This window comes from Tenrec ecaudatus, chromosome 17, assembly GCF_050624435.1.
Source record: "Tenrec ecaudatus isolate mTenEca1 chromosome 17, mTenEca1.hap1, whole genome shotgun sequence".
NCBI lineage: Eukaryota > Metazoa > Chordata > Mammalia > Afrosoricida > Tenrecidae > Tenrec > Tenrec ecaudatus.
Window position 1 is genome coordinate 1,601,476 of NC_134546.1, and position 21,926 is coordinate 1,623,401.

At 46.5% G+C, this 21,926-nt stretch overlaps 1 protein-coding gene across 11 annotated transcripts; it reads right to left on the reverse strand.

Moving 5' to 3' along the window:
* Positions 1 to 515: 515 nt before the first annotated feature.
* MTIF2 (mitochondrial translational initiation factor 2) lies at positions 516 to 21,580 on the reverse strand. Of its 11 annotated transcripts, none has more exons than XM_075535489.1 (16): positions 21,239 to 21,376; positions 18,305 to 18,422; positions 17,327 to 17,414; positions 15,550 to 15,786; positions 14,815 to 14,926; positions 12,011 to 12,182; positions 10,885 to 11,045; positions 9,944 to 10,120; positions 8,916 to 9,055; positions 6,653 to 6,777; positions 5,564 to 5,768; positions 4,770 to 5,022; positions 4,386 to 4,526; positions 3,184 to 3,348; positions 1,801 to 1,941; positions 517 to 1,163 (listed from the first exon to the last, which is right to left on the reverse strand). In XM_075535489.1, the coding sequence occupies exons 4-16, from the start codon at positions 15,766 to 15,768 to the stop codon at positions 991 to 993; spliced, it is 2,184 nt and encodes a 727-aa protein (XP_075391604.1). In that variant the 5' UTR covers positions 15,769 to 15,786; positions 17,327 to 17,414; positions 18,305 to 18,422; positions 21,239 to 21,376; the 3' UTR covers positions 517 to 990. The 11 variants fall into 11 exon arrangements, with proteins under 11 accessions (XP_075391607.1, XP_075391604.1, XP_075391602.1 ...); XM_075535487.1 differs by lacking the exon at positions 21,239 to 21,376 and adding an exon at positions 20,806 to 20,946; XM_075535488.1 differs by lacking the exon at positions 21,239 to 21,376 and adding an exon at positions 18,697 to 18,830.
* Between the last annotated feature and the right edge of the window lie 346 nt (positions 21,581 to 21,926).

The window sequence follows — 21,926 nt, forward strand, 5'->3', positions numbered from 1 at the left end:
ACAATGCACTGTCAGGCATTTTCAGTTCATTGCTCTGGGGTTCTTAAACTCCAGGGACTGATCTCCCATCCGTCCTCAAGTACAAGGAATCTTCCATCTCACTTTGTCTGGCTACATCCAAGATTATTTTTTGTTCTGACAGTCCAAGGCACTTTAAATCAATTGGGGGGGGCACTTTAAGTATTACTAGTTAAGGTTTAATACATAATCTTTGCGGCGCTATAATCCAAATGCATCCATTCTCCAGTGTCGTGTGCATGGGAGGCCAGTGCAGGAGACCGGCTTGGTCAGGCTCTCCTTGGGCCTCAATGTAAAGAGCGTCTGGTGCGACTCATTGGGCCATTGCAACATGGCACTTGAGTTTTTTGACTGATAGTGGCTCTAAGCAAGTTGAAATTCTTTTTAACTTTTGGGCAAGATCATAAAAACTCACACAAATCAACATTTCAAAATCTGCACATTGTCCTCTGCTTCCAGGGACACTTGGCATTGAGACAGTTTTGGTTTTATTGTGTTGTTACCTCTTGGTCCAGTTGTGAGGATTTTGGCTTTAACATTGAGTTGGAACACATACATACTGAAATGGATACTACCACTCTAAACTTGGGTTTATTAACCTCCCTGGCCGTCTAATTATTTCAGTAATTTTATACCCAAGCAGTACATTGTTTTGCATAAAATTGTTTTATATTGTAGGCCTGTAATTAGGAAATAACTTTTAATCTCTAGTAGACATTCCAGGTATGATAAACCTAATACACAACATTTACCCTGAGCCACACTTGGGATTACCGTCAGGGAGGTTCAAGTTGATAACTGATGTATAATTCCACTTCATTACATTGTGGCTCCACTGCATGACTTCTAGTTGGAGACTTCCCAAGTCAGGCCTGTCTGTAGCACAGTATTTTCTGGTGTATATTACTACTTGGTAGAACAATGTGAATAGACATAAATAAGCATGAGCCGTTAACATTTTTCTTTTTTAATTTAAAATCCTGGATCCCAAGAAGTTTTGGCTAGAACTTCTTTTTCTTCATAACAAACCATCTCATCTCCCACTTTAAATTCTATGTTTTCTTCATCCAAACTGAGACCACAATCCATACCAGTTTTGATGACTGAAACGTCATCTTTATGGTGTTTCAGTGAGGTTAAGGAACCTTAAGGAAGAAAAGAAAAACCTTTAAAAGTTCTGATCTTTTCACAAATACTGAATATCTATATATCCCGATATTGAAAGAATACTGAAATCCTAGCAAATTTTATAAAATATATGTCCTAAATTTTTTGAAGTTCAATGTCAAATACTAGAAGATTATAATTCATAATCATTCTATTAAGTCTTGTCCTTCATATTAAAAAGATGGGATTGTGTAAAAGAAAATGAAGTTTACTATAAAAATTTGGTACTAAAAGATCATTTTACCTCCTAAAGGTAGGTGGGACAGAGGAATTGTCTTGACTTGAAGCTTGGAGAAACTAAGATAAAGGGCAGGATGTAGGCAAAAGAAGTAAGGAAAATATCAAATGTGAAGACAATTTGTAAGCAATTTTTAAAGGTTTACAGAATCAGACTGGAAAATGGATCATCTTAAATGAAGCATCAGCGTGACGACAGGAAGGCTACCATATGACCCGCTAAGATTTGGGGAGTGGGGGATTTCAGGAAGTGACTGATAACGGGCCACGGTTGCTAGGGTGAGTAAGGATTAATGTGTCAGTGTGGTGCAGAAGGAAACAATTGTAATCAATAGATGTCAAAATTAATGTCAAAATAAGCACTCTGATTTTGCTTACCCTTCCAAATGACATGTCCATTACGGATTAATTTAAATTTCTTTCTCTTTTCCAACTGTCCTTTCTGAACTCTGCAGCCAGCCACAGGAACCTTTTTCTTCCCTTCTGTCACTGAGAAGGTAGCTAGGACAGAAGCCTCACCTTTAGGAAGAAGAACAGAAAACTAAGGAAGAGAAATGCATCACTTCTGGCATTCCAAAGTACAAAAATTAAAGGTGTATATAACAGTGACCCCAAAAGTCGCTGCTGAGGCTGCTTGCATACAACCAAACACTGCCATTTGGTTCCTTGGTTGGAGGTGTCATGTGGTTTCATGTTAGTGCTTCGAGGTTCCCGGGGTCTTCAAACGGCTTCATCTGGAGCAGCGGAGATAGCAATGGGGGGGCCCATCCCCTCCATCAACAACTGCCTCCCTTGCCATGAGACCAGAAGAACAGAGTGGTGGTGAACTACTACCATGGAACACTTTGACCAAAGATCCTGCAAAAGAATTTCCATCAAAAGGAAAGAAAGTGCAAAGCAGCATTTCAAGTTCTTGAGAAATCCAGATGTCTGGAGCCAAAAGGCGGGATGAACTGTCAGAGCCACTGTCCTGCAGGGTCTCGAACCAGGGTCAGACAGCCATGTGCAGAGTCCTTATTCAGACCGCAGTTTGAACGTGGACCGTGAGTTAGACGGTAATGTTGTGTGCACGCTAAACTTTTAGAGTTGAATCACTGTGCTGTGGTCCTATAAAAGAATGTCTTTGCTTTTGAAAATACAAGGATTTAGAGGCAAGGAGTAGAGTGTCTCAAACTTACTGAGATGATCCAGGAATGTAGATGCATCTATACAGGGAAATGGTAAATGGGGCAAATATAGACAAAAGATGAACTGGGTAAAAGCTATGGGGGTTCTTTGTATTATCCTTGCAATTTTTTTTAAAGCTTTAAAAAAATAATAATAAATATTCAAACAACTCCAGAGATGAGAAAAACAGATAATTCAATTCAATCAAATTGAAATGTTTAGCCTTTAATCTGACCAAAGAATATTTTAAAATATTTAATATTTACCACCCTGCCTCAGAGTTGATTTCTCTGCCATGCTTTTGGTCAAAATGTAGCTGTTTTTGCCCCTGTTTGTTCATGTCTGTCTGGATAGGAAGAACTGGAGGGTAAGTGCCTGAGGCTTTGCCTCTATAACCTTGGGCCTTAGCCCAGAGCAGGTATTTATAATATATCACTCAGTTACCCTGAATAATTCACCCGGGGAGTGAGTTTTTCTTACTCATAGGATAGGATGTAGGAAGAGACTTGATAAAGAGTTTCTGTAAATGTTTCTTTAATGCTCGGGACCGTCTCCGACGACATTCTTTCAGAGAGGCGTTGAGTGAACACTCACCTACTGGGTGCTCTTCCACAATGCAGGGCAGTCTGATACTCAGCTCTTCCTGTAAATCTTCAACAAGCCGGTAAATTACTTTGTGAAGTTTAATCTTGACTTGTTTCTTTGCAGCTGACTGCTGGATAGCATTGCTGGCGTTCACATTGAAGCCATATATAACACCTGACAGAAATCAAATCAGGAAGTTGCACAAATAACTACATTAGCAAGGTTTATCTTTCCAGCACTTTCCAAGCTAGTTTGAATTTTTCATCAAAACTAACTTTAAAAGTAATGCAAACAGAATTTTATAAACTTTTAAAATAGTGGTTTTGTGAGGAAAATTTATCATCGCGTCACTTAGGAAATATTATTTCAAGTGCCCTGATATAAAAAGGAGTATGCTACGCAAATACCTTAGAGGGGAAAGACAAAGTAAAGTACTCTTGCCTTAAACGAAACAAATTTTAAAATTATTCCAAACAGGTTAAAAGATCACAATCTTGAAAAACAGCCATTAAAGTGCTATGACTAAGAAACTATCCAGTATGCTGTTTACAGAATGTACCAGAGAGCAAAGCTGCTGCATAAGTACTTTGAATCTTTAAGCATTTTCCAAAATAGAGGTGACATCTTAATCAAAGCATAGAGTACCCCCTTCCTAAATAACTGATGACTCATTCCAGAATGCTTGGGCGTTCGCTGGCACTAGACCTCTTCCGAGTGACAGCCACGAATCTCCTTTCCTCTATCACCAGTGTGATGAATAACGACAGGCCTTCTTGCCTGCTAGGTTTAAAGGAGCTTTTGATCTAAGAAAAATGTGATTTGCAAATTATGGATAAAAACAGGCAGAAGTAAAAGATGGAGAAAGTTTCTAAATAAGTGGTTAGATATGTTAAAGTATCCTAACATCTACTAGAGAACCAGTGGGGTTCAGGTGGGAAACTAGGAGGAGGAGGACAGAGACAATAGTACTGCCTACAAAGAAAATCTGAGCAGCACTACTGGGGCTTGAAGCAGTCCCCAGTTTGGCTACCACAGCCACATAGACACAAGACTGCTCATCCTCTCTCACTCAGCTCGGGGCTGGCTGGGACTGCAGGCAGCCATGCTGGTGGGAGTCAATGCCGGGTGAATGAGCAAGTAGCAAAAGAGAAGCCAACGGTCCAGACCGTGGCCTAGGAAGCAGTTAAACAAGTTGGAACGAGAGTCCTTACCACCAAAAGTTTCGGCCAGGTTAACGTCATTTTCAGTGATATCACCCACTCCAAAATGTACTAGGTCTAGTTTACACTCGTGTGAAGCATCATAGGTATCCACAAGGTCCAAAATGGCTTCAACAGAACCGTCAACATCACCTGAAGGAGCAAAGGTCAAGCCTGAAGTAAGAGGATGCCCAGAGCGCACTCTTCTTTAGAGCCACCCAGAAGGTAACCCTGAGTACTCAGCTCACCTCCCCTTAGGCTTACCATGACAGAGACCTACCCAGTGTTCACCTACAACACAATCATCAGGAAAATCACCCCAAAAAACCCAAACACCTTGTGAGAAATACATACTCCAAGAAATGAGGTATAAAATGAAATCCTTTTTAAAAATACCTTTAATAATTATAGGAAGTACATTTGAATCTCTTTCTACTTTCTCTTTTGGCCTGAAGACTTTGTGCTCTTTTTTAGCCTGGTACTTTAAATACGACCTCTCCTTCCAGTGCAAGCTGCCATACTGATCACGGTCTTTTCGATGTCCTTCCTGATGTTCCTTTCGCTTTTCTTCTATTACTTTCAGATCATCTTTAGTTTTCTCTTGTTCCTGCTCATACTTCCTCCAGTCGACAACTTCACGTGCCCTTGTCTTTCACAGGGGAAAAAGTCTGCATAACTTAACGGAACAGAAGCCAACAAACTTTGTTTCTTCCCTCTATGAACTGAGCCTGACCCACATAGGAAACTACTAATCTTATGGGTCAAGAAACAAGAAATTTTATTTTATTTCAAATTTTATTTGAAATAATTGAAATTATTTCATTTAAAAATCTTACATAAAATTTAAAAATTAATAACCAAATTCTAAAGTGCTACTAGTAGCCTCCCTTAGTCCCTACAGTCTAATTGTTTATTAATATACTGGTTCAGTGAAACATTTTAGAGTGATATTTAGAAGCATTATTAACAGTAAGAAAAACTCACTGCCATCAAGTCGATGCCAACTCATAGCAACCCTATAGGGCGGAGTAGAACTGCCCTTGTGAGTTCCTGAGATCCTACCTACTTACAGAGGCTGGTTTCAAGCTGCAGACCTGGCAGGTCGAAGCTCAACGCTTGACCACTACGCCACCGGGGCTCCTCCAAAAGCATTATAGCATGCCTAATATAGGGACTCAAGTGTGACGTACCTCAGACTCTACTTCAAGGATTTCATCCCCCGCCGAAGGAAGGTCCTTCCAGCCTATGATTCCCACAGGCATGCTGGGGCAGGCCTCCCTAAGGACTTCACCATTTTCATCAAACATCGAGCGCACTTTTGCCCAGCACTTCCCAGCAACCAGAATCGAGCCTTTTCTCAAAGTTCCTCTTTGAATTATAGCTGTAGTAACCGGACTAAAATGGAAATGAAAGCATATATTTATTCTTAAGATCCTAATCAGAACGTAACCGCATTTCTTCTGTAAAGCAAAGGTATCTTTATAAAGTTTTACAATTTACATGGATACAGACAGGGTTCATCTCATCACTTCTCCGTCTACAGTTTTTTTATCTCACACACACACACACACACACACACACACACACACACACTTCACTTCTGAGATTACAGTTGCTAGGGAGGGGCCAGGAGGCAGAGTGTCCTGACGGAATCCTTCATTCCTTTTCCATATCCAAGTTTTTATGCGGCGAGAAGTACCATTTCCAAGATTCCCTGTGTATGATATTACTGGGGAAGGTCAGGAAGAACCTAGACCATCGAAAAGGCAGCAGATCTGTTAGTCTCTGACGAGTTGTGGATGCAGCCAAGTCAGTGAGGGAGAAACCCAACCACAGGGAACTGTTTACATCATCCAAATGTGGCTACAAGGTGGATACAAGGCAACCAACGCGAGCTACTGGGGCACCCACCATTCTGTGCTCTGTGCTAGAACAATGAAGTGCTTTCCCAAACGAACGCTTTGAAACACTGCATTTGGACGAACAAGGGCATGCAATAAGTACACTCCATTATTACAAGTCACAAAATCCATGGAGCAAAATGATGAAAGTTGTAAGGGTGTGGCTGGCGGGGAGTAGGGGGAAGAGGAGAGTTGACAGCATTGACAATTATACAGCCCCACCCGATGGACTGAACAAAGAACTGTATGGGGAGGAAGAGAGCATCTGGAATGAGTAAGGTATGTCAATTAAAACATTATTCAAGAGGGGAAAAAAGAAAGAAAACGTCATATAAACTAAACAACAACAAAAAGAACCAAGCATCCTCAAGGTCTTACCCTCTTCCTTTGTCTGTGAAAGACTCCACTACTGTTCCTTCCACTGGCCCCGAGGGATCTGCTTTCAGCTCTAACATTTCTGCAAGTGCAATGGTTGCTTCTGCTAAGGCCGTGAGATTACTGCCCTGGAACAACAACACAGGGAGCAACGTCACCTCTAAACTGAAGCACCAGGATCAGAACACCTCTGGAAACTTTAAAACAACGAATTTCCCACTTCAAAAAGAAAACAAAAAAACCAACCGACACGAAAACTTGGCCCAGGTACACGTCTTGCAAGAACACGTGCTATTTTCAAGGAGGGCTGCTGGTGGTGCTGCTAATTCTCTTTCACGAACACATGCTGCATTATCCTTTCTCCTAAGTCTGATTCTCCAATTTTGCTTTCTTCCTCTCATTAACTTTCTTCATGTTATGTTACATTGGAAGGCCTAGACAACTGAAAAGCTTGCGCATCTATGACCTCCTCTGATCCACTAAGAACCCTGGGCAGCTGACAATCGAGGATTACTTATCCGTCATCAATGAGCAAGGAGCGAAAGCACTGCCTCTACACCACCGGCTGCGAAGCCTTGAAAATCCATTCACCCACCTCGTCCACCTGCCCCAACTACGACGAAGAGGCCAAATCAGAGGGATGGCTTTTCACGGTCCATATGCGCTACGTTCTCCAAAGCGACAAGAGCGCTCAGGTGACCGCTGGTGGTGACGGGGCTGCACGCACATCAGATGTCCCTGTTCTTACTCCACCCACATCACCAAGAGATGGCCCAGTTACAGAAGAGGAAGCAAGGACAGCTGGACAAGCCAACTGAACACTTGACCCAGCTACTTGTTCCCACCGCAAAAGGCTGCTCCAGAAAGCCGAGTGCACAGTTTCCGTAGGTAACGCAGGCCTCTCCCCTTACTTCCCTGACACGCCCGCCCAACTCATTCGGCCTACAATTTCTTTTTACAAAACACTTTATTGTGCTTTCAGTAAAAGTTCATACGACAAATGAGATTCCCAGTCAACAACTTCTATATAATTTGTCTGTGAGCTCTGGCAGCAAGCCTCAAAGTCCACAGTTCGAAACCACCGGGTGCCCCTCGGGGGGAAAGCAGGCTTTCTACTGTCATCAAGAGTTACGGTCTCAGAAACCCGCCGGGCGGCTCTTCCCGCCCTATGGGGTCATCGAGGCAGCATGGACTGTATGGTGGTGAGTTTTGTGTTGATGCCATTTGCCCAGTGTCCCTGGCGGCATTCTTCGCAGCATGTCAACGTTCTCATCACTGCTGTTCACATCGTTCCATTTCCAACTGTCTAGTCTCCCTGCCTGCCTCTGCAGTGCTGACACAGATGATTGTTTAAAGGGAGTGATTTCCTCCTGAGAGGACATCGCGGGTTTGGTTCACTCCCAGTTTAGCAGGATCTCAAAGACAATAGTTTTGAGTCCTCCAGTCGCAGGCAGCCCCATGACTCGGGCATTTGAAGAATGTGAGCTGTTTCACAGTCTTCTCCGGTTTTGTTGGGATCTGTGTACTGTGGCCCTCATCGAAACAGCCCACAACGGTAAAAACAAACACACAAAAAACAGCCCACGGCGGTAGCCAGGCATCACCTAGTTCTGCTCGCAGTCAGTGAAATTGTGCTTTATGTCAACTCGAAGTCCTGCCAACGACGTTCTTTGCTGAGTCTTCCTCTTTGACTTGAGACACACAGAGACCAGTAGTTGTACCTTAAATGGCCACTCAAGCTTCTATGACTTCAGACACAACTCACCAAGCTAAGATGTGGGCCATGAATTTTATGTATTGTACTATCCCATTGACCACAGGGTCCCCGAGACTCTGACCCCGAACCTTTAGACCCCACAGACCAATGCTTTGAGCTGTCTGGTTAAGGCTAGGAAGTCTGTGTGTTTGTGGCCCCTATGTGCTTTCTGCCTGCGCAAACACAGAGGAATGGCTAGCCTACCGTCTTTAGCCTGCCATTGCCCTGTTCCCAAACCATTCACCGTCTATTCTATACATTCTGTGTCTCATAAAACGAAACTCATTGGACTTAAGAGCTGACTCCCAGCTGTGTGACGATATGCTGGTCTCTGACCTTTCTGAGCCTAACCCCAAATCTGTCAAGGACAAGGATAGCCGTCATGCCTGGTAATTTACAAAATCACGACAGAGCTAAAGTATGTCGGGAGACTCTGAAAATAATGTGATCTGTGCGAGGGGCACAGTGCTACCTGCCGGGCACGTCTGTCTGTGAGGTGCCCGCACTTACCGTGCGCGCAGAGATGTCCACCGCTTGAACGTCGCCCCCATAGTCCTCGCACACCACTTCATACGCCAGCAGCTCCTTCCTCACTCTTTCCGGATCAGCCTCAGCTTTGTCACATTTGTTGATGGCAAGGACGATGGGAACTGAGAAAGACCGATTGAAGACGACCCGTCAGTGCCCGGTACTCACGGAGAGACCAGCCTGCCCTCACCTTCTCTTTCCTCAGTGGCCGTACTTACCCGAAAAAACCTCGAAGACCTAGTTAACATCAATGACCAGACCCTATTCTGGTCCCTAGAGGGAAATAGAGAATCCAGAGGCTAAACAGGTGATGCTGAGCAGACTCTGCATGAAGAACAGTCACCTAAGATTAAAGGGCAGTATCTGGGCTCCCCTGAAACGTGAGAGCTGGTACGTGGCCACTCTGCTGATGTCTCCCAGAGGACCACCGGTCAGGGTGTGACCCACCCTCATGCCATCATCCACTCCTTCTTCCTAGAAGCTAGCCACTCATTTTTCCCGACATCAGATCCTGGCGAGAACTAGGTTTCATGACTGCACATTTTCTTTTTTTTTTTTTTTTTGCACATTTTCTTTTCAGGTACACAGGGATTATTTGTGCAGCGAGCTCGGGGGTCAACATGGCACTGCAGAGTTCCCAGTGGTGCCATCTTTACAGGGGCAGCAGCCTGCTCTCTCTCCCACCGTGGGCGGACGTGGGTTCAGAATTCTGTGGTTCCTCCTTTTGCATGTTTGACATTTCCAAGATAAAGCGTCCTTTTTTCCAGTTGTTTGAGACTGTCACCTCCTTCTACCACCACCTTGACTACGTGTCAAACAGAGAGAGCTGTGGGGTCGGTTACGGGCCTGTGGGAAAGGGACTGACCCACCTGTACCGTGCTCCGCTGAACAGGTCTGACCGTCTGCGCACATCGGCACGCACAGCCGCTACACGCACACACCGTGAAAGCAAACCAAGCACGCAGACAGACACCAGCCACCCGCGCCGCCTCGTGCACACACTCGGGTACCTTGAGCATCCCGAGCATGCCTGATGGACTCCACGGTCTGCTTCATGACCCCGTCGTCCGCGGCGACAACCAGTATGACGATGTCGGTGACGTGTGCACCTCGGGCTCTCATTGCTGAGAAGGCAGCGTGCCCCGGCGTGTCGAGGAAGGTGATCTTCTCCCCAGAAGGCAGAGAGACTGTGTGAACAGAAGCCCCCCACAACAAGGCTCATACGTGCCTTCTTTACACAAGCGTGTGGCACTGAGTGCAATCGACAGTCCTCTACAAGAACTGTATTCCTGCTCTTCCTTCTAACCAGCTCACCGCAGGGCCTCCTGGGAGAACACACTAGGGAGAGCGTAAAGCTTTTCTTCTTTTCCCCGGACAGTTTTGAACTAAAAGTCTTCACCTTTCTAAAACATACGGTATCCACCTTCACCCACGTGCTGACTGAGCTGGTCCTGGACAAAGAAGGACTGACAACCATGCGGCAGCTGTCACCCTGACAGACTGCTGCTGTGAGACTGCCCTGCCCAGAGCCACAGACAAGCAGGGAAGGGGATGGCTGGCAGGTCAGGATTTAGAGTCCCACAGTCGTGGGTTTGAGTCCCGGTTTTGCCACTTACAAGCTGTGTGCGTTAGGCAGCCGCTGTAGCCTGGGAGGCCCCGGGCAGAGCGGACCAGTGCCAAGTGCAGGGCTACGATGGACAAGTCGTAGCAGGCACTCCTTCACTTCCACACTGCTATCACCTAAACTCACTGCCATACAGACACTCCAGCTCATTTTATGAACGTAACCAATAAACGGATGGAACAGAAGACAACTGCCTTCTTACAGCGTGTCCGAAACCACTGTTCACACCACCCACGGGACATTTCATCCACTCACTGGCTAGTTAAGCTTCTGAGACCGTCCTGAGTGGGCACAGCGCACGTGCGGCCAGGTGAGCTGCGCTCCTACCGAGAAAGGCGCCCAGGTGCTGTGTGATGCCTCCGGCCTCCCCCGCTGCAACTTGAGTCTTTCGAAGCTTGTCCAGTAAGGTCGTTTTCCCGTGATCAACGTGGCCCATGATGGTGACAACTGGAGGCCTCGGGGTTAATAAAGCTGGATCTGCTGGGGGCCTCCAATTAACAGGAAAAGGTCATGTGTTAAATATCAAAAACACTGGATAGCCTGAGAATTGGTTCAGTTCTTTCTGTGACGTGCTATTAACAATGAAACCAAGCGTTCAGCTTTGGTTAGGTGTGACTATTTCCATCTTCCTATGGAGAGAAGACTAGGGTAATGACAGCGTATTGTTACAGCCTCAGAAAGCTGTTTCCGTGGCAATGGTAGGACTGTGCCACATTTTAAATTCCAGAATTAATATCCACTGGGCAGACTGGGAACAAGGGTCCTTAGAGTTTACTGCAATGGCCTGAAGGCTCCCTGACGACGTGTGCACTTTGGAGAAGAGCTGATCTTACTCTGTTCACGCACTGTTTATTACAAAAGGAAGTCTCCATTAAAAAGCGTGAACCAGGTGCAGTGTAGCACCAACACCCAACATTCCTCTGATTCTTCAATGCTTCCTCTCCCCCCACTATCAGGACCCCAGTTTTACCTCACAGATCCTGCAAGACTGGATTATGTGCATCGGGACAGAGAAGAACTTTCAACACACTGAAGCTTGGGCAGATAAACCCCTCAGTAATAGTAATGGGAGTAGCGACAGCATGAGGGTAGGTTTAGGAAGTGTCGGGAGAGGGGTGGTGGAATCGATAGAAATGATGGATGTATAACCACTACCACCACCCCAGAGAGACAAACAACAAAAACACGAGTGAAGGGATTCGGCAGACAGGGAAGGATATGAACACACACACACACACACACACACACACATGTAAAATGTATCAAGGATTCACGAGAGTGGGAAGGAAAAATAAGGGCTGAGAATGTAAGGGCTCAAGTAGAAAGATAATGTTTTGGAAATGGCGGCAATGGATGCACAAGTTTGCTTGACAGAGTTGGTGTGTGGATTGTGAGGATATCTGCTAGAGCCGACAGACCCGAGGGCCCTCACCCAGCACACGCGTGGCTTCACCTTCTCACGGCGTCCTTGTTCTCCCGGACCTTGTCTTGCTTCAGTTTGCTCCACTTCAGCTTCATGCCTGCCTTCTTGATCACTTCCTTGATGCAGACTTCGTCTAAGGGCGAGGTGGCTTCCAGCGCATCCACGTCAACAGCAGTGTTCAGCAAGGCTTCGTATACACAATCTGCTCAAGAGAAAAGAACACCTTTCAGGGTCGTGATGGAAAGGCTCACGAAAATGATAAACGTTAGCAAATGCTTGTGGGAAAGTACGCACGTAGAATCACTATAAACACTGTTTCTCCAATGATAACAGATCACAGAACAACTGGAAAGAAAAGCCAAGCCCTTTATGATACGCACTATTAACTGACATTTCTATAAATTCATTTATATCTGAAAACAAGGATAATGCAGAGACAGTGAAGTACCTCGCAAACTACTAGTAAAATGCTAAGTTGTCGGGTGTAAAGATTTAGTCCTGAGTCCACTGGACTATATATCATAGTCCATCCTTTGAAAACCTGTAGTTAGATAAGGCATGCAAATACAAACACATATGAGTTATATGTGTGTGTGTGTGTGTGTGTGTGTACACAAGAACCAAAAACCAAACTGCCTGCCAGCTCGGAGCAACCCCACAGGGCAGAGAACTGCCCCTTAGGGATCCCAAGGTTAAGCCTTCACAGGAGCAGCCAGCCTCATCTTTCTTCCATGGAGCTGCTGATGAGTCTGAACCGCCGACTCTGCGGTTGGTGGCCTAATCCTTAGCCCACTGTGCTACCAGGGCTCCTCACGCCTACGCGGGCAGATATGCAAATAGTGTCTGTCTCAATGCGCGCGCGCGCGCGCGCGCGCGCACGCGCGCACACACACACACACACACACACACACACACAATTCACTCCGGTGGTTATGTCTTTTTCAGTGGCAAAAAAGGTTTGAAATACATGAAAATAGTTACTTATCCTTGGAATTTTTATTTCGTTTGTCAAATGTCCCTGGGGATCAGTCAATGTGGCCACAATGGCAACAAGGCGCTCCAGACATAAACACACGTAGAGGAGACAGGCAGAAGGCACCCGCAGCCAAGCAGCAGCATCCGGCTGAAGGCGCCGCGTCGCACCCCACTCGCACGCCCGCTCCCACCCAGGGTGTGCTGCGGGACGGGCACCCCTCGCTCTCCCAGGGCACACCAACTACGGGAGGGGCCCCCTCCGCAGTGCGCGTGCTCGCACTGTGCGTGGCTTCTGCGACGGGGCGAAGCCACGGAACCCAGACCGCGCAGGGTGGTTCCACAGACCTCCCCGACAGAGGGGCAGCAGGCTCCAATGAGCTCCAGAACACAGGTCACGGTGACACGCAATAGAGGAACTACAAGTTTGTACTCAGTTGTGCACGGTGTGTTTAACCAACCGGTCAGAAAATGCCCTAGAAGGTGGCACGGAGCACTCCGAGGCTGGGGTGAGCCTGTCCTCGCACCCCCTGCGCCTGGCGCTCAGTACTGCCACAGAACCGTTCCTGCGAAGTCCACGGCCGCCCCAAGGAAAACAGTTTAAGTACAACCCGGTTTCTAGGGAGAAATGCTCAGTGAACTACGACGCTCCTTCAAAGCTGAGTACAATGTTTAGTTGTTTCTAATAAACACGTGGTGTGTTATGAGGATCACACACGTTAGCACATACATGGTCCTGGTATATATAACAGCTCAATAAATGTGAGTCATTATATTGTTCCTTTCTCTCTGAAGGCAGCCTCCCTTGTGACTATGTATTTTATTTCCAGAGTAAACTATTTTTGTTGAATTTTAATAGCAGATTAAAAAGAAAGTATACAATTTACTATAATCCTAAATTTATATGAAGTAATTCAATGGAACAATTAAATAATTTTTAAATAGTATAATTAAAAGTTACAGGTTTTATTATAAATACTTATCTGCTAGTTTGCAGATTCATAAAAATGAACGGGGGGAAATAGAAAAACGGGTAGAAATAAGCATAGGTATAGTCTTTGGATTTATGCCACAGACCCATACAATTTCTGACAAAGAAAAGCTCACTCAAATTTAAAAAACATTTTTCATATTTACTGAAAGCAAAATATTAGAGAACTATATTTGCCAAAGAACCAAGAAAGTAGATTTGTGATCTAAAGTAAAAAACACTGGGGCGATTTGAATGACCTGGGAGCAAGAGTGTGCCCACAGATATGCAGGTCTGACGAGCACTGAACACAGTGATCACCTTTGCTGCATCACAGCCATCCAGGCGGGGGAGCAGAGGGGGCAAAGGTCGGAAAGCTTCCCAGGCATAACCAAACACCTGAGGGGATGAGTCACTGGGCCTGGGCACCAGGGGATATTAAGACCAATTGATGCTCAGTGTCCTACCTTAATGAGTAAGAGCTCATGAACAGCCATCTAAGTGGCACTGGTGTCTGAAGTAAAGAAGAGTGAAGAAAAGTAAAGTTGGGTCCAGACTGGCCCACTCCCACACTTGATGAACCATTTTCTCGATATAAATGACTCTCGCTACAGAGACACATCCATAGGCGTCCTGGTTTGCTCCCTGAGGAACCCGACTAACAGGCCCCGCCTGGAGGGCCTGCGGAAGGGCGCTCCTCTGCAGGGGAACCATCCACGAGGTCAAACAAAGTGGACATGAATCGCTAGGCGGAAAACGGATGAGCTCTGTAAACCTTCACCCAAGTCACATTAAAAATGTTGTACATGAGAATGAGCACACCTTGGTTATAAGGTCAGTCACTACACACAAACACCAAGTCTTCCGCGGTCCACGGTCCAGTTTTCCTCACCTATGTCTTTGTCCATGGCCCTGGCCATCTCCTCGACGGTCATTCCGAGCCAAGCCTCCACCTCCTTTCTAGATTTGGTCAGGGAGGACGGAGGTTTCCGTGGCTTTCCTTCCTAGGAAGTGTTGTCGGGCACACAAAGAAAGGAGGAGAGAACAATTGGGGAATGTCTACAGCCACGGCTCCTATTTCCAACAGCTAACACTCCTCTAAGAAGTTATAGCTAAGACCACAAATTTTAAAACCATATATTTAATTCACTGTTGGCACCTTGATATTTAAGAAATCAAATTCATCAGCAGTACCAAACAACTAACCGGAACTTCGTCCCCCAACAAAGACCAACTGCCTAGAGCAGCAGTTCTCAACCTGGGGATCACAACCCCTTTGGGGGTCAATGACCCTTTCACAGGGGTCATAACCCGATTCATAACAGTAGCAACATGACAGTTATGAAGTAGTAACTAAAATAATTTTATGTTTGGGGGTCACCACAACGTGAGGAACTGTGTTAAAGGGCTGCGGCATGAGGAAGGTTGAGAATCACTGGCCTAGAGTATAGCACTAAAATAAAGATTTCATAAAGATTCTTTACAGAAAAAAACACTCAGAACAGGTTTCTACTTCTGGCTCAAGATACGGTCACTTTAAACAAACAAACAACAACAATGTAGCTAATAGCAACTCTCACTGTGGGGCATGCACGCTCCTGCGATGCACCCGGACATCTGCGCTCACCTTCTTTGTTACCAGAAGCCTGTACTGAGAGAAAGCAGCCCTGAGGAGAGCGCCTCTTTGCCAGGGTGGGGGGAACAGGGGCGCTGTCCACGCTGGGTACCCGGATGAACACACGCGCTTCCACTGCACCGATGTCCTTCCTTGTCCCAGGCTGGGCAGCTGCCTAAAGACTGTGTGAAATCGCAGCAGGTTTTCCAACTTTAAAATCTTCTGGTTCATGTTTCTCTATTAAGTGCACTTTAAAAAGAAAAGAAAAAGCTGGGTTATTCAAATCAAGTTAACAAATACTGTTAGTGTTAACAGGTGAGGCGTGATGGCCGGGACGAGCAGTACGGCAAAGAGCAAGCCTGGGCGCCTGCCCTGAAAGGACTCACAGCGCAGTCGCCAACAGGATTCCATGTGAGTGCGCTCTGGATATTAGCGACGGACAGCGCGAAGCTCTGCCGTGACAGGACTGAAAGCTACTGACAGGGATTGCAAACATTCCTTTTTCACTGTTGCAGCATCAACTAGCCAAAGCACAACTAGAGTGTGTTTCTAAGACGCAAATTTGAACTCAACACTCCTCTGAACAATGCCCTCAGTGGGTCCCTATTATCGCAGGTGATGTTCAAGGCCAGAGCATGGCATGTGCAGTCATCACTGCACGGTGCAGGGGCAGTGAATTATTTAAGGTGACAATCCAGCCAAAGTCTCTAACTCCCACCAGACAGCCTTTCCCTGCATGGCTCTGGTAAGAAGGTGGGGGAAGATACTGAGAGGATTCACCTGTGAGTAACTGGGAAGTGATTCCCAGCAAGGCCATCCTGCTGCATATAGAGGAAGCCCTCTAGAGGCAGGGGGAGGAATCACATTACCAGCCAAGAGCTAGGAGTGGAGGAAGTCTGGAGACCTAAGATCCCCACGCAGTGAAGCTACGGGGTCCAGAAGACAGCTATGGCCTCAGAGGAGCAGCAGCAGGACAAGGGACTGAGCGTGGAACAGAGTGGTGGACTCCCCAACCCACGGGACCAGTAAAGGCGAGGGCTCTGTGCAGAGGCGGGCTTGCAGAGTGAGGGGCTTCTGGGCACTTAGCTGGGGAAGCTGGGCTCGCTGACCCACTGAAGAGCTGAGTGCCTTCAGGAGGAGGCTTACTGGAATGGGGTGCCTCTGGGCACTGAATTCAGAGAGCCGGTTTGCTAACCAGCGAGCTTGAGCTGAATGCCTTCCGGTGGAGTGGTGTGCCCCTTTGGGCATCTATTGGCAAACCTGGAAGAACTCTGTAACATGCCCTGATAGACAATTCAACCCTTAGTATTTTTCACAGGCATGACCACTTGCTAACATGCTTAATAATCCCTTTAATCGTGAATTTTGTCTGTGTAGCCATTAAAACATATGATTCAAACCCAGAGACTCCTGATTGAGACAACTCACAGGGACTTCAAATCATTTGTGGAAAATCCCTATCTTTTAATTCAGCTTTCCAGGAACTTCCTGAAGCCTCCCGGTGTTCCTTCTGTTACCTCACTTACTCTCTCACCATGCTCGTCTTCCCCCCCTGTAACTGCCCAGCCTTTGCTGCTCTGTCCCAAATGTAACTGAGTTGTGTGCCAACGACCTTCTGAACCTTTGCATAGACTCCCTCCTCGTGAACTGTCTTCCAGCCTCAACACTTCCCCTCTCTCCAAGCTGCACTCTACCCCCAAAAGACCCTTCCCCGTGGGCAAGAATGATGCCTTTAGAAAGTTTGCACTGAAAGAAGACAGTGTGAAAGGGAAACTGAGGAGAACTCAACGGCAATTCAGCTCTTTTCCTCCCCGGGTCTGCAGTCATCGGGCTGCAGTTCTCGGGCTTTGCTGTGCAGGTGTCCAGAGCAGGGGCAGCTGAAATAGCGAGAGAAGCCTGTGCTTAATCTTCAGCAAACGCTCCCTGAGCATCACAGGCATCGTGCTTGAAGCTTTGATTCAAAGCTCAAAAGTCCTTTCTTTCCAAGTTCGCTGTCTTCCTACTCTTCCAGTGTAAGGATCCCAGACACCCCGAAACAGGGGCTGTTCCAACCTAGGGTAGCATTTTCACTGCATTAATATGCATAAGTCTTACATCAATGATGGAGACGCTGAGATTTCCTTTTTAAAAAATTTTTTTTGAGATTTCCTTTTTAATCCAAAGTAAAAAATTAGTCTTTCAAATTCTTCAATAATATAAACCTGCTTCTACTCACCATTCAGAATAACCTCACTTAACATTTAATACATACATTTTCAAGCCTATTCTGTATCTCCTTTACTTACTACAATGGAATCATACTATATTTTCTATTTTAAAACTTTCTTCCCTAAATAAAATATTGTGAAACTTGTTTTATATTAATCATCATTATTTTTCAGTTATATATAAAAAATTATAGACTATTTTAGAGTGATTAATCAAAGCAAGGCTATCGTCAACAAAGTACTTTGTACATTGTCTTAATTTTTAAAACGGTTTTTCTCATAATGTAGTCTTCTATAATACTGTTTTTTGTTTTTCTGCTAGATTTGTTTTCTTTTTAATTGCTCAGAAATAATAGTCCTTTTCTGCACCCAAAGAAACCAAAGCTTTAGGACAGGTGAGTTTTCCTGGATAGCTGAACATTAAATTAACCAATCTTTCCAAAACGTATTTTGTTCTCCTGATGCAGCACAAAGGGTATGCTGAATATAGTTAACTAGATAGATATGGATAAAAAGACAGAAAAGATAACTGAAGGGCCACAGTTTCGTGGAGCCAGTACCTGACGGGGCAACAAAAGGACGCTGGTGTGACGCTGGGACCGGCTCTGACACGCATCTGCTTATTTTATCTTCAGTAAACAAGTCACTCGCTGCCCATGGGCCTCCTTTTTCTGATCACTAAAAAAGAAAAAGGCGTGTGACCATCTGTCCTCGCTATGACAAGACTATGATAGGGAAATTAAATAAAGTATATGCAATGCTATTATCTACTATTTTCGAAACTGTGTCACATAAGATCTGAAAGAACAAAATTTAACCAGGAAATGGAAAGATTTTTACTTTGAAAACTGTAAAACATTGCTTAAAAAAGTGAAAGAAAACCTAAATAAGTGGAAAGACATCTTGCGTTTGTGTCTTGGAAGGGGTAATATTGGTAAGATGTCATCGTTACCCAAAATCATCTATGACTTCAATGCAGTCCCCATCAACGTTTGAACAGCCTTCTCTGCAGAGACGGGCGCTCTCAAAGTGATATGAAATGGCAAAGGTCTGCCAATAGCCACGGAGACCTTAAGAATAAATAGGGATTCACATATTCCGGTTTCAAAACATACCACAAAGCTACAGTAATCAAAAACAGCTTGGTAATGGTAGAATTGAGAATCCAGAAATTAAATCATATACCTATGATCAACTTTTTTTTCCAACAACGGTGCTAAATCCATTCAATGAGGCAAAGATGATTCTTTTAATATATGGCACTGTAAAAACTGGATTTCTACAAGCAAAAGAATGAAGCAGGATCCACACCTCACACCACTTACAAAAACTAATTCAAAATCGATGAGGGCCCTAAATGTGAGAAACAAAATCATGATACTTCGGAGAAAACATACTGATTTGGAACCTGGTTGTCAACAGTAGAGTCTTAGAGGTGACACCAAAAGCAAGAGCAGCAAAAGATAAAACAGATCTCATGAAATTAAAAAAATTTGTTCACCAAAAGATTTTATCAAAAAAAAAAAAAGATTTCATCAGCAAAGTAAAGAGACAAACTACAGATTGGGAGGAAAAGAAGGGGAGCTTGTGTCTGGCCAAGGTTAAATATCCAGAATATATCAAGAAGGCCTGCAACCGAACAGCAAAAAGGCCAACAGCCCATTGAGTAAAGGCCAACAAGCACACAGAAAGATGCTCAAAAGCACTCATCATCAACAGACACACCTCCAACCAATCAATTACGGCTCTGGCAACCCCAGGGCTGCTGGGTGGAATTAACTGCGCTGGTGATTTTCTCCACTGTAATACTGGAGGCCGAAGATCAGCAGATCTTTCTTCCACGGCTCCTTGGGGTGGGTTTGAATGGAAACATTCAGGTTAGCAGGCAGGGACCACCTGTTTGGACCACCCAGTCTTCCTTGGCCATTGCTTAGATGCGAATAAAGCTAAGAGAAACCACTTCACTCCCTCGGGACGGCCACCATTTAAAAGGGGCATTCAAAATATGAAAAAGGACAGTGCAGGTGCTGACGAAAGTGGGATCCTCATCCGTGGCTGGTAGCAAGGCAGGGGTGCAGCCACTTTGGAAAAGTTTGACACCTCTTCAAATTCCGTAGTGATTCCAACCCAAGCACAGGGGCCCACAGAAAACGAAAACATAAGGGTGTGTCCTGCGGGCGTGACAGCGGCGGGCGCTCAGAACAGCCAGAGGTGGAGGCCCCAATGCTCATCAACAGATAATGGATGAATAGTGTCAAGCAGATACAAGGGAGTCTTAGCGCTCAGAGAAAGGGAGTCCTGACACGTGCTAGGGCAGGGACGAACCTTGGAAACAGGCTGGGAAAGAGGGCAAATACTGTGACTTCACTTTTACGTGAAATCAGCCAGTGTCCACAGACCCAAGCTGCATTAGGAGGAGTGCTCAGGACAAGGATTCTTCAGAAACCCCTTTAAAAATGAATCTGAAACCAGGCTGAACAAGGCTGCAGAAGCGGACTAGCCAAAGTACAAATAGGTAACTGAAGCAGAAATGAGAAAAACGCATTGGGGGCGATAACCCACATGCCCGAACTGGAAAGGATGCGTTTTTCTTTAGTCCTCGCGCCTCATCTTGCAGAAAGTTCTGAGAGGTCAAAAAAGCCGTCCCCCACGTTCTGTCGCCGGAAAGGCAGTCCGCGCTAGACCGCAGGGGTCCCGGCTCCCAGCCCCGTGGCCTTTCGCTCCTAGGACGTTTTTGTCAAAGAATCGCGGGGGGTGGGGGGGTGTAGTTTCGTCAGCGGAAATGTATGAAGGTGAGAGTCGGAGGTTTCAGAATTTATCTGAGAGCAAAGGGTCACTGTGGGGAGAGAAAAAAAAAAAAGCAAATCGGCGGCACCGAGCGCGCGGACCTGGGCTTGGCAGGACAGACTGGGGGACCGCGCTGGCCCCGCACCTTGTGGGAGAGCGAGCATGCTTGCGTGAACGCATCCGGGCAGGAGGCGTGACATTCGGGAACTCACGACACCTGTGCCCCTGACACTTGACTCCACACCACGTGCGCCCCCAGGGCGACGCTACTCACTTCGCTCTTAGACAACGCCTGCCGGCATCGCAGACCCCAGGCCGGGCGGAGAGCACCCTGCGGATCAGAGAACGGCCCGCCCCGACCTGCTCCCGCCGGACTTCCGCTCTCACCGGAAGCGAGTCTTCCCCGAAGTCAGAAGTCCCGCCTCCGTCGCTGTAGCGACCGACACATCGCTACCGGAACTGAGCCTGTTTCCGCTGTCCTGACGGACTTCCGGTGGGGCCGAAGCCGGAACCCCGTGACCGCTCAGACTCGGCGACCTGTCTTTGAACGCCTTTGCGCGTCCTTTGCCTGCAGTTAAAGTGGCTGCTACCCCGAGGCTCGCGGGGCTGGAAGCCTGCACGCGCGCGAAGTGTAAATGGGTGTGGAAGGAGCGCTAGGTGCACACTTACCCCCGGGAAGCAGGGAGCCCTGGTGACGGGTGACTTACGCAGTGGGCTGCTGTCCCCGGGGTCGGTTCGGACTAGCAGCTCGGCTGGAGAAGGTGGCTGTACTCTCGGAAGCCCCGGGGCGGGGACAGCTCTGTCCCGTCCCAGGAGTCGAATCGACTCCGAACAACTACTTCATAGCACCTTTACCACACCCACCGCCACCCGACTCCGCCTTTTCCCCGCCCGGGGGCTGACCGGCACTCACTCCTGGTGGCTTCCGAGGACTCGCGGAGCACTGTCTCCTCTACGCCCGGTTCCGAGCCTGCTAGCCGCCAGGGAGCGGACAGCCCCGGCTTTCCCCAGGCAGCAGCGGTGGCTTCACAGGGCGGCCTGGCTAGCTGCCCGGCGCCTAACCATTGTGCCAGCAGAGCGCCTTCCACTGGGCTGTGGTGGCTGTGAGGTGCCACAACAATGTTTAAATGAGCTTTCAAACTATGTACCGTCGCCGTGAGGGTTTGCTGTTGGATTATTACAGTCGTGTCCGCTCCACGGCTTTTCTAGAACTTAATCGAAAGTTGCGTCTTTTTCCCCATCTTCGCCACCACCTCTTCTCAAAAGTAACATGGCTGCAATCCTTGATCTTTATTAGCAAGAGCTTCAAGCCCTCCTTACAGTCAACCAGCAAGTTTGTGTCATCTGGATATCCCAAGTTGTGACTAAGCCTTCTTCGAATCCTACTGCTGCATG